Here is a 13,118-nt window from a genome sequence, read left to right as displayed (position 1 = left end):
GTTTTTTAGTAATAACATCATAGCCTGGTATAGGTTCATTGATGACCTCTTCATCATTTGGAGGGGGTCAGAGGTAGAGGCAAATAGGTTCATAACCAACATCAATGTGAATGACCTGAACCTACATTTCACTGGTCAGATCAGCAGCGTTAAGGTTACCTTTTTAGATGTGGAGGTGAGCATTGTCAGTGGCAGGATAGTGACTGACCTACATCGAAAGGCAACAGCAGGTAATACGGTGTTGCACGCCACCAGCCACCATCCAGCGCATTTGATTCGAAGCATCCCCTACGGGGAGATGCTGAGGATCAAAAGGATTTGCAGCACGAGTGACAGCTGTGAGAAAGCACAGAAAGCCAGCAGGCAGAGATTCATTGAAAGAGGCTACTCACGAACGATGGTGGAGGGTGCCATGAGACGTGCCAACTCAACTTCAAGGCATAGTCTAACAACAGATGCTGTGCCTACACTGACCACAGAGAAGGAGTCTGGTCAACCAAGATTGATAACGGCATATAGCAGACAGCACAAAGAAATATTTAACATCATTCGCAAAAACTGGCAAGTGGTTAAAGGAGATGCGGTCATTGGTGGGACCCTTGCCAGTAGACCAGCCATAACTTACAGTAGAGCTAGGTCCATGAGCGATATGATAGTGAAGAGTAGCCCGGAAGTAGCCGATGACAACTGGCTAGGAAAGAGTAAGGGCTTCCTAAAATGTGCAGTCTGCAAAGCATGTAGGATAGGTAAAAACAGGACTACCTACATGACTGCCTTCAACAGCGAGGTGAGAACGATCAAAAAGAAAATCACCTGCAAGTCAGACTTCGTGGTCTATGTGTTGGAATGTGCTTGTGGCCTGCGCTACGTGGGCAGCACGAAGCTGCAGGTTCACAAGCGCATTCTCCAACACCTCAGGGCAGTGAGCAACAAAGATGAGGCATACCCTGTCGCCAGACATGTAAATCTGTGCCATGGTGGGGACATAGGATGTCTGCAGTATTATGCCATTGACATGATTCCACCTCTTCGCAGAGGTGGTGACAGAGAGGCCCAATTGAGAGTTTTGGAAACACGCTACATTTTGGAGCTTAATTCCAAGGCCCCCAATGGTTTGAACCAAACGGAAGACTTACATTCTTGTCTTTATTAGGGATCTAATTGTTCATACCGGTGGGCCTAAGTCTGTCAGTAACTGCAGTTCTCCGAAGGGGTAACAATGTATTTGAGTCGAACATGTAAATAGTCTGCCTCCGAATTTTAACTTCAACTCATGGTGAAGGGAGTATCAACAATTTTAATCACCAGGTATAGGGTTTTGTTTATCATAATTATGTTTATGATAATCTCCTAAAGTGCACCAGCCTTTGAACCCATATTGTAGCAGTGTGGATGCAGTGGTCAAATGTAACAGCAAATGCCCACTGGGGCACAATTTTGAAAAATTGATCCAAACTATGCGTTCCCATTTAATCAATGATGTTTTACTTTTGCGGAATTTGCACATCACAGAGCGAATTTGCACGGAATGTATAAACTGTATATATATATATATTTTTCTACATGATTTTAACATAGTATATACAAATTGTTTATTTTTCTAATTGATTAAATATCTTGATCAATTTATGTATATGGAAATAATCATGAGAAATTCTCGGGAACAAAAGCTGAACTAACAAAGGAGAGTGACACTCTCTTTTTTAAATTGTTTAGTTTTCTACTTTTTTGCATGGTTAAACTTAAAATCTGTTTTGGATCACAAAGCCCTTTTATGTAATTGAACAAAAAGTATTTTACAAACTAAGCGCTACTGAACCAGGCTGAAGTATGTTTTTTATTTCCACAGGCTGTGGGGTCAGCTGACTGTGTATTAGCACTTTAAGAGTGATGGGTGTACGATCGACCATGCCATGTGATCAAGGGGCGGAGGTCCCGAAACGCGTCATGGCGGCGTGTTCTATGCACAAGAGGATGGAATAAAACTTTAAACTTGCAAAATATCCTTGAGGGTCCGGTTTCGTTATTTCCCTGGAGTGTGATTTGGGGACTTGGCGGAGTTCGTGGCACGTTACTACACCGACAGCTTCTGGGTGTATACCGGACCCCTTCAGCAAACAGGGCAAGAGCGGAAGGAAGCAGTTTTTGCGGGTCTTCCTGCAAAGTTCAGCAGCTCTGGTAAGAGCAACCGCAGCAGCCCCCGAGGAGCGAGAATCTCCTAGAGCAGCGGCTGTACTGGACGGCGAGGCTGTTCCCACGGCTGTGGTAGAACCGGCGCCGCGGTAAGCAGCAGAGGGCTCAGTGAGGAGCCGCGGGAAATTTGATTCGGGACTGAAGGAGGAAGCAGCACAGTGTGAGGGGTTATTTGAAAACCTTGTCACACACAGCTGAGTGCATTAATTCATCCGCAATAACAAACAGTAAAACGTGCATAGACCATGGCCGCCGCTGATGTGGTTAGAAGCCGGGAGGAGGCGGCTATTGAAATGTTCGACGATGCCCCCATTGTTAACAACAACCTCATGGAGCAGGCGACGCCATCAAGCTTGGGGAGCAATGTGATGAAAGAATTGTTTAAGAAATTGGAGAAAGCCATGCGCACGGAACAGGCGAAATGGTGGGAAATGAAATCTTTGTCCCGCTATTTAGAAGTCGAGCGCGTTCCCCGTGGCTTAAGGATCATGTTTGCACCCAGCTTTGAAAACCCGGATCCGGAGATGCTAAACGAATGGGCAATGTGTAACTTGGATTCTTCAAGTAGACTGTTGAGAATCCTGATTAAATACGCCGAGAGTGATGGAGTGAAATTGGGTGCAATAATCAGTGATCTCAATGAACAAATTAAGAAACTGAATGATGCGGAGCAGGAAAAACGATTGCGTGAACTAATGACACAACGGCTCACCAAAGAAGAAGAGGTAATCAAAAAGAGAAAAACCTTTAAATTTCAAAGGGACAAATTAGATTACCAAAACGGCCGAATTTTTACCTTTTCTAAGAAGTACGTTCAACAAAAGGGAACGACCGGACCTCACACAAGTGGTATGGGGCAAAGCAGCAGTAGGGGCATTAGCCCTTCTACTTCGGATTCCAACTTAAGCTCCATTCCAGGAAGTGAGTCGGAAGATGATCAACGTAATGCTGAAGAGGCGGCGGGTTTTACCAAGCGGTCGTTGGGAGAGGAAGTGGAGTGCCTACGCAACGACCGCAGGCAGACCCTAAGATCACACACCGCTGGCTCGAAAACAGGCGGAAACGCAACCTCAAACGCAAGTGGCGGAGGAGGAGTCGGGCAGCCAACCGGCACAGCGAAACCACCAGTGAAGGGCCGGGGACGCAAGCGCTGGAACCGCAAATAAATGAACAAGTAAGCGACCAACTGTCTGTGGTTAATCTTTCAGATGTTCATTTAACTAACAATGAGATTAAAACTTTATCACTGGGCTTGACTTTTTGCCCCCCATGTACATTCAATTATGCGCAAACAAGAATGGATTTTTTTTAAATATATACGCAAATTAAAACTGAAAATGCTATTCTTGCAGAACAAGTTAAAAACGCGCACCCCATCGCAGGACAACAACAGAACTGATCTGGATTCGGGCCCATGCCTGGCAGGAGAGGTCGATCTCTATGTGGACTTGGTTGATTTGAACAGAGAAGGGGGAACTTTGGTTGATGCGGGTATAGAGGAGCATGTAAGAACTGATGCCCCAGGGGCTACGGGCTTTAAACCCAAATCAACATTTAACCCCATATCAGCTTATGACAACATAGAAGTATTTAATAATCTGGTGGTATCTGATTTAAAAGAATTGCATCAGGCCTCTAGGATAAAAGACGCTAGACACAATAAAAAGTGTAATAATGCCTGTGGGAGCCTAATGAGAAAGTTACAGGGGAGAACACTGTGATTATTAAGCAATCAGATAAGGGGGGCAACATTGTCCTGTGGCCAAAACAAATGTATATGGAAGAGGCTCTTCTACAATTAAATGACAGAAATTGTTATTGTAGGAGCGATTGGCGCACAGCTAGACAAGCGTGGGATGCTTTCCACACCAGATTATATGCTTGGAAGGGCATGGGATTATTAAGTGGGGATGAACAAAAATTCCTTAAGCTGAATTATCCTGTGATCCCTGTGTTTTATATGATTCCCAAGGTCCATAAGAGTCTGACCAAGCCCCCAGGGAGGCCTATTATCTCCGCCAGACAGGGTCCATTTGAGAATGCCTCCAAATACATCGATCACTTTCTGCAGGAGCATGTGAGGGCGTTTCCCTTGTACATCAGGGATACTGGTGATTTTTTGGATAAAATCAGAACTATTGAGTGGCAGGAATATTACCTATTGTTAACGCTGGATGTAACTTCCTTGTACACCAGTATAAATCACGATGATGGCTTAAGGGCGGTAAAACATTACTTGAAGCGTAGACCTGCCTGCATGCTACAGCAAAATAATATGGTCAGTGAGATGACAGAGATCTGCCTCAAAAGCAACTTCTTCTTGTTCCAAAAACAGGTTTTCCAGCAATTGAGGGGGGTTGCGATGGGGGCCTGCTTCTCCCCGAGTTATGCCTGCCTGCATATGGGGCATTGGGAGGAGCAGGTCCTGGCAAGAACTTATGAGGAGACCATGGCTAATAACATCATAGCCTGGTATAGGTTCATTGATGACCTCTTCATCATTTGGAGGGGGTCAGAGGTAGAGGCAAATAGGTTCATAACCAACATCAATGTGAATGACCTGAACCTACATTTCACTGGTCAGATCAGCAGCGTTAAGGTTACCTTTTTAGATGTGGAGGTGAGCATTGTCAGTGGCAGGATAGTGACTGACCTACCTCGAAAGGCAACGGCAGGTAATACGGTGTTGCACGCCACCAGCCACCATCCAGCGCATTTGATTCGAAGCATCCCCTACGGGGAGATGCTGAGGATCAAAAGGATTTGCAGCACGAGTGACAGCTGTGAGAAAGCACAGAAAGCCAGCAGGCAGAGATTCATTGAGAGAGGCTACTCACGAGCAATGGTGGAGGGTGCCATGAGACGTGCCAACTCAACTTCAGGGCATAGTCTAACAACAGATGCCGTGCCTACACTGACCACAGAGAAGGAGTCTGGTCAACCAAGATTGATAACGGCATATAGCAGACAGCACAAAGAAATATTTAACATCATTCGCAAAAACTGGCAAGTGGTTAAAGGAGATGCGGTCATTGGTGGGACCCTTGCCAGTAGACCAGCCATAACTTACAGTAGAGCTAGGTCCATGAGCGATATGATAGTGAAGAGTAGCCCGGAAGTAGCCGATGACAACTGGCTAGGAAAGAGTAAGGGCTTCCTAAAATGTGCAGTCTGCAAAGCATGTAGGATAGGTAAAAACAGGACTACCTACATGACTGCCTTCAACAGCGAGGTGAGAACGATCAAAAAGAAAATCACCTGCAAGTCAGACTTCGTGGTCTATGTGTTGGAATGTGCTTGTGGCCTGCGCTACATGGGCAGCACGAAGCTGCAGGTTCACAAGCGCATTCTCCAACACCTCAGGGCAGTGAGCAACAAAGATGAGGCATACCCTGTCGCCAGACATGTAAATCTGTGCCATGGTGGGGACATAGGATGTCTGCAGTATTATGCCATTGACATGATTCCGCCTCTTCGCAGAGGTGGTGACAGAGAGGCCCAATTGAGAGTTTTGGAAACACGCTACATTTTGGAGCTTAATTCCAAGGCCCCCAATGGTTTGAACCAAACGGAAGACTTACATTCTTGTCTTTATTAGGGATCTAATTGTTCATACCGGTGGGCCTAAGTCTGTCAGTAACTGCAGTTCTCCGAAGGGGTAACAATGTATTTGAGTCGAACATGTAAATAGTCTGCCTCCGAATTTTAACTTCAAATCATGGTGAAGGGAGTATCAACAATTTTAATCACCAGGTATAGGTTTTTGTTTATCATAATTATGTTTGTGATAATCTCCTAAAGTGCACCAGCCTTTGAACCCATATTGTAGCAGTGTGGATGCAGTGGTCAAATGTAGCAGCAAATGCCCACTGGGGCACAATTTTGAAAAATTGATCCAAACTATGCGTTCCCATTTAATCAATGATGTTTTCCTTTTGCGGAATTTGCACATCACAGAGCGAATTTGCACGGAATGTATAAACTGTATATATATATATTTTTTTTTCTACATGATTTTAACATAGTATATACAAATTGTTTATTTTTCTAATTGAATAAATATCTTGATCAATTTATGTATATGGAAATAATCATGAGAAATTCTCGGGAACAAAAGCTGAACTAACAAAGGAGAGTGACACTCTCTTTTTTAAATTGTTTAGTTTTCTACTTTTTTGCATGGTTAAACTTAAAATCTTTTTTGGATCACAAAGCACTTTTATGTAATTGAACAAAAAGTATTTTACAAACTAAGCGCTACTGAACCAGGCTGAAGTATGTTTTTTATTTCCACAGGCTGTGGGGTCAGCTGACTGTGTATTAGCACTTTAAGAGTGATGGGTGTACGATCGACCATGCCATGTGATCAAGGGGCGGAGGTCCCGAAACGCGTCATGGCGGCGTGTTCTATGCACAAGAGGATGGAATAAAACTTTAAACTTGCAAAATATACGTGAGGGTCCAGTTTCGTTATTTCCCTGGAGTGTGATTTGGGGACTTGGCGGAGTTCGTGGCATATATATATATATATATGTATGTATGTATATATACACATATATTGTTGGATATCTTGTCTGAATTGGTTATTTCTGATTTAAAAGCTGTGTCTGTGTTGTCCAGTGATCCCGGTCCAGGGAAGACATGGCTTGGCAGTTCGGGCTGGACTGTTCCCATGAGGCACAGGGTCAAGGCTGATTTGCATATGGCCCTGTCTGAACTGGGGTGGTGTGGTGAGCAAAAAAACGATGGATTTAGGCCCAGATCTCTGTACTGCGGTGAATGTATGACATTGTTCTGCATTCTGTCCATCAACTGTTGTTTTTGCATTTGTCACCCGAGTGGGACAGGTATGCTCAGACGTGAGCCCCGTGCTCTCCACGCCACTGGAGTCAAGCTATCCTGGCTGAAGACGGCTGATAGCCAGAAACCGGTCCTAGGGTGCTTGATTCCGGTCCAGGGAAGACATGGCTTGGCAGTTGGGGCTGGACTGTTCCCATGAGGCACAGGGTCAAGGCTGATTTCCATATGGCCATGTCTGAACTGGGGTGGTGTAGTGAGCAAAAAAACAATTGATTTCGGCCCAGATCTCTGTACTGGGGTGAATGTATGACATTGTTCTGCATTCTGTCCATCAACTGTTGTTTTTGCATTTGTCACCCGAGTGGGACTGGTATGCTCAGACGTGAGGCCCGTGCTCTCCACGCCACTGAAGTCAAGCTATCCTGGCTGAACACAGCTGATAGCCAGAAACCGGTCCTAGGATGCTTGATTCCGGCCCAGGGAAGACATGGCTTGGCAGTTCGGGCTGGACTGTTCACATGAGGCACAGGGTCAAGGCTGATTTGCATATGGTCATGTCTGAACTGGGGTGGTGTGGTGAGCAAAAAACGATGGATTTAGGCCCAGATCTCTGTACTGGGGTGCATGTATGACATTTTTCTGCATTCTGTCCATCAACTGTTGTTTTCGCATTTGTCACCCCGAGTGGGACAGGTATGCTCAGATTTGAGTCCGTGCTCTCCACACCACTGGAGTCAAGCTATCCTGGCTGAAGACGGCTGATAGCCAGAAACCGGTCCTAGGATGATTGATTCCGGTCCAGGAAAGACATGGCTTGGCAGTTCGGGCATGACTGTTCCCATGAGGCACAGGGTCAAGGCTGATTTGCATATGGCCCTGTCTGAACTGGGGTGGTGAGCAAAAAAACGATGGATTTAGGCCCAGATCTCTGTACTTGGGTGAATGTATGACATTGTTCTGCATTTTGTCCATCAACTGTTGTTTTTCCATTTGTCACCCTGAGTGAGACGGGTATGCTCAGATGTGAGTCCCGTGCTCTCCACGCCACTGGAGTCAAGCTATCCTGGCTGAAGACTGCTGATAGCCAGAAACCGGTTCTAGGATGCTTCATTCAGGTCCAGGGAAGGCATGGCTTGGCAGTTCGGGCTGGACTGTTCCCATGAGGCACAGGGTCAAGGCTGTTTTCCATATGGCCATGTCTGAACTGGGGTGGTGTGGTGAGCAAAAAAACAATGGATTTAGGCCCAGATCTCTTTACTGGGGTGAATGTATGACATTGTTCTGCATTCTGTCCATCAACTGTTGTTTTTGCATTTGTCTCCCAGAGTAGGACGGGTATGCTCAGACATGAATCCTGTTCTCTCCACGCCACTGGAGTCAATCTATCCTGGCTGAAGACGGCTGATAGCCAGAAAACGGTCCTAGGATGCTTGATTCCGGTCCAGGGAAGACATGGCTTGGCAGTTCGGGCTGGACTGTTCCCATGAGGGACAGGGTCAAGGCTGATTTGCATATGGCCATGTCTGAACTGGGGTGGTGTGGTGAGCAAAAAGACAATGGATTTAGGCCCAGATCTCTGTACTGGGGTGAATGTATGAGATTGTTCTGCATTCAGTCCATCAACTGTTGTTTTTGCATTTCTCACCCCGAGTGGGATGGGTATGCTCAGACGTGAGTCCCGTGCTCTCCACGCCACTGGAGTCAAGCTATCCTGGCTGATGACGGCTGATAGCCAGAAACCGGTCCTAGGATGCATGATTCCGGTCCAGGGAAGACATGGCTTTTCAGTTCGGGCTGGACTGTTCCCATGAGGCGCAGGGTCAAGGTTGATTTGCATATGGCCCTGTCTGAACTGGGGTGGAGTGGTAAGCAAAAAAAGATGGATTTAGGGCCAGATCTCTGTACTGGGGTGAATGTATGACATTGTTCTGCATTCTGTCCATCAACTGTTGTTTTTGCATTTGTCACCCCGAGTGGGACGGGTATGCTCGGACGTGAGTCCCGTGCTCTCCACGCCACTGGAGTCAAGCTATCCTGGCTGAAGACGGCTGATAGCCTGAAACCGGTCCTAGGATGCTTGATTCCGGTCCAGGGAAGACATGGCTGGGCTGTTCGGGCTGGACTGTTTCCATGAGGCACATAGTCAAGGCTGATTTGTATATGGCCATGTCTGAACTGGGGTGGTGTGGTGAGCAAACAAAAGATGGATTTAGGCCCAGATTTCTGTACTGGGGTGAATGTATGACATTGCTCTGCATTCTGTCCATCAACTGTTGTTTTTGCATGTGTTGTCCAGTGAGAAATTTTGTGTCTGACAGTAATATGCAAATGGCCAAATACCATCAAGTTATTAACAAGGTCAAGACAAGAAAGGATGTAGCTATCCAAAAATCTGATTCCTATTTGCAAGATATGGGAGAATTTCCTAAAAAGGATTTATGACATCACCTGGGAGGAAACCTATATCTTAATGACATTAGATGTCGATTCTCTCTACATGAGTATCTTCCATCAAGATGGGCTCAGAGCCATATCACACTTTCTAGGTTCCAGACCAATACACTTACATCAGCATACTGCCATTCTCTTCGAGATGACAAAGTGGTTCCTTAGAGAATAACTTTTCCATACTTGGCAAAGACACATACAAACAAATAAGCTGTACGTCCATGGACACCTGCTTCGCCCAGAGTTATGCCAATCTACATATGGCATGGTGGGAGGAGCATGTGTTCATGGCACAATGGGCCACTGAATGAGGTGAGAATGTCGTTCTCTTGAGACCTTTCCTAGACAACTTATTTGTCCTGTGGAACGGCACCCGAGAATCAGTGCAGGCATTTGTAGTGAAACTGAATGACAATAGTTTACATTTACAGTTCACTTCTAATAAAAGCACCGCTGAGGTTTGTTTGTTGGATCTTGTGGGGTTTGTAAAGGATACAAAAATACACACCAGAACACACAAGAAGCTTACGGCTGGAAATTCAATATTGTAAACTAGAAGTTTCCACTCGACCAAACTAAAATAAAGCATCCTGTATGCAGATCCTCCTTGGATAAAGAGAAACTGCAGTGAAGATGTCACTCTGAGGGAAGCGCAGGTGGAACTCCAAAATAGTCTTATCAAAAGAGGCTACAATCCACAGGTTTTGAGTCAAGCCAAGAATAAAGCAGAGAAGGTACCAATAGAACCCCTATAGTTTGCGCAGCATGAAAAGAAGAAAAAGAAAAAAATAGGGTGATAAGAATTAGCTCAGGATGATTACAGGGTTCCACAGTTACCATCTAAAAGTGAGAAATATACTGAGTACGCACTGGCACCTTATTAAGAGGGACCCTGTGATAGGTAGGATGGTTTCTAGAAAGCCCCTATTAACATTCAGGCATGCAAAATCTATGCACCAGGAACTGGTAGTGAGCAGCCCGGAGGTGCAGCAATCAGACACCTGGCGTAGAAGCAACCCTGGGTTTCAAAAGTGGCACAAATGCAAGTCATGCAAGCAAGGTTTGAATACAAAAGAAATGATGTCGCCATTACTGAAAGCTCCGCTGAAAACTTTCAATGCATGCAACTGTAGAAGTGACCACCCGGTGTATGCTTTACATTGTCCTTGCCATAAGATTAATGTAGGGACACCATGCATATGGTGCATTTAAGAATCCTGCAACATCTAAGTGCCATCAAGAATGATGACAAAAGTTATCCGGTTGCTCGACATATGAAGGAACACCATAATGGTAACTATTAGGAGCTTCAGTACTTTGTAATTATCTATTTATTGAGTTTCATATAGCGCTAACTAGACCCGGAGGTATCAGAGCACTTTACATGAGGAATATAGCAATAAAGTGTCAGTTACATCAATAAAATAAAAACGTTATAGTAACAAAACACAAAGAACAAGTCCAAGGGGAAAAAAGAGGAAAAGGGGGAGAGTCAGTGGCTGGAGAAGAAAATCGATTAGGTCAGATAAATCCGCAACGGGAGGTAGAAGTTCAGAGTAACAACTGACCGGCTGGGGATCAACAATCATAACTCTCCAGTGTCAAGGAGGCTGGAACAAAATGAGACGGAGCGAAGGGGACCTAGGGGGGGGGGGGAATAGGGGGAAAAGGCTTAAAAGGCGCATCAAGTGAAGCCAGAAAACCAGACAGGGACCGTCAAGATGGAGGATCTATAACTCAGGCACAGAGTAGCATAAACACAAGATGGCGGAAGCATGTGAAAAAGTTCATAAACAACAAAATAACAAAGGAGTTGGCTCTGTGGGCAGAAACTGGGGTACAAGCACCATACAAAAAAATGACAATCCACTCAATGTATCACTCAACACTAAATTGAAAAAACTGGAAAAACTAAAAAAGTCAGAAACATCTAAATGGTGGGAAGCCGTTTCATTACAGGACTATATAGATAAACAAATGGTCCCAAGGGGTTTACATATTTATATTATGCCCTCCTATGAATCCTTAAACCCTCAAATGTTATTGGATTGGCAAGAAAATTCAGCCAACGGATCTAGAACCATGATGAATATTTTGATTAAATATGCATGGGAAGTTCGTGAAGTGATTCTGTCAGAGATAAAGGCATTGGAGGAAGATTTATCGAAAAGCAATGATCAGGATACGATCAACAAATTTTTGAAAGATATGAAACCCAAATTGGAACATCATGAAGAGGACATAAAAAATCGCAAACGACGCAAATTACATAGACTGTGTAGACTATGAATCCGGACGGATTCTTACATATAGTCCAAAGTATGATTATCACTATGATGACCTACCACCACTAAAAACAACAGAGGCAGGAACTGCGACACCCAATAACAATACAACTATGGATGTAAGTGGGTCAGATACTGATCTCTCAGTTTCAACAGTAAGTTCAATTTCAGAAAGGCCAATACCATCAAGACGGGTGAATTTTTTAGACGAATTCAAGGTCCTAAGAAGGGGCCGTCAAATACCAAGATCAACGCCCCAGTCACCACCGACGAGAGGAAAATCACGTGGAAGAGGTCGTGGAAGAGGAAGAGGGAGGGGAGGGGAGGAGTAAACAAAGACGGAAACGAAGAAAACAAAGGCAAACCAAAGAAAATCGTAAAAGAGCCCATGGGAACACGAGGCCCAAAAAACAAAGAATAATGGATCCCGATATAGTAAATCAAACCATTATTAATTTGAGTAAAAGACAATTAACATTTGCTGAGAAAAGTACTTTGTCTAGGATCAGAAGTTTTTAATTATGCAGACACTCGAATAGATCTGTATAAATTTGTGAGAAAGGTAAAACTCAAAAAATGGCATTCTTTGTATAAATCAAATCATGTACCAACACAATCACAAGAAGGTGATATGCCTGGTACCTTCCCCAATCTCAATGTTGGAGATGCATCATGAATAAGCATGAGCGAATTTTGCGGATCTCGCGTTCGCGAATTTTGCGGATTTGCGGATTCGCAATCCGCAAAATCCGCGAATTTCCGCGAATTTGTGGATTTTTTTTTTTTTGTGTTCGCCCGTGTTTCTGCCAGTTCGCGAGGGTTTTGTACACTTTCGCAAATTGCGAACTTACCTGTCGGGTCGCAAGTTTCGCGAACTTGTTGTTTCTACGTGTCCAGCCTGTTTGGGACACTCTTCTTCATCACTGCCACTCTCTGTCACCACTGCCACTCTCTGACTACTCAGGCCACCCTCTGGCCCACCCATGCCACCCTCTGTTTCATCACCACACCCTCTGGTTGTCCAGTGTACATTATTTTCGGCAAAGCAAAGCACACCTTCCCTGCCTCAAGTGACCTGAATTAATTTGGGGCTGATTAATGTGTCACAGAATATTTTTTTAGCTGGCACCTGCTTCCTTAGTGTGCCCTGATTAGTGATCTTTTGCACTTGCTAAGTGCTTTCATTGTTGCAAAATTAGTTACAACACCTGCCCTGCCCCAACTGACAATAATGAATTAGGGGCTGATTAATGGATTTTAACTTCCAGCCTGGCTCCTGCTTGTCTCCCTTAGCTGTAATTCAGGACCTTTGTGGCATATGTGTAACTATTCTGAGGTTCAGAGCAGGGTCACATAATAGTTTCAACTGGCAACTGAACTCTGGAGGGGCCC

At 44.8% G+C, this 13,118-nt stretch overlaps 1 protein-coding gene across 1 annotated transcript; it reads left to right on the top strand.

The window, feature by feature from the left end:
- The first annotated feature begins 2,438 nt into the window (after positions 1–2,438).
- On the top strand, positions 2,439–3,359 carry LOC147688633 (uncharacterized). The gene has a single exon (XM_086939952.1). The coding sequence runs from the start codon at positions 2,439–2,441 to the stop codon at positions 3,357–3,359; it is 921 nt and encodes a 306-aa protein (XP_086796078.1).
- The last annotated feature ends 9,759 nt before the right edge of the window (positions 3,360–13,118 follow it).

Source organism: Lissotriton vulgaris, chromosome 10, assembly GCF_964263255.1.
Source record: "Lissotriton vulgaris chromosome 10, aLisVul1.2, whole genome shotgun sequence".
NCBI lineage: Eukaryota > Metazoa > Chordata > Amphibia > Caudata > Salamandridae > Lissotriton > Lissotriton vulgaris.
This window is presented reverse-complemented; position numbering and strand designations above follow the sequence as displayed.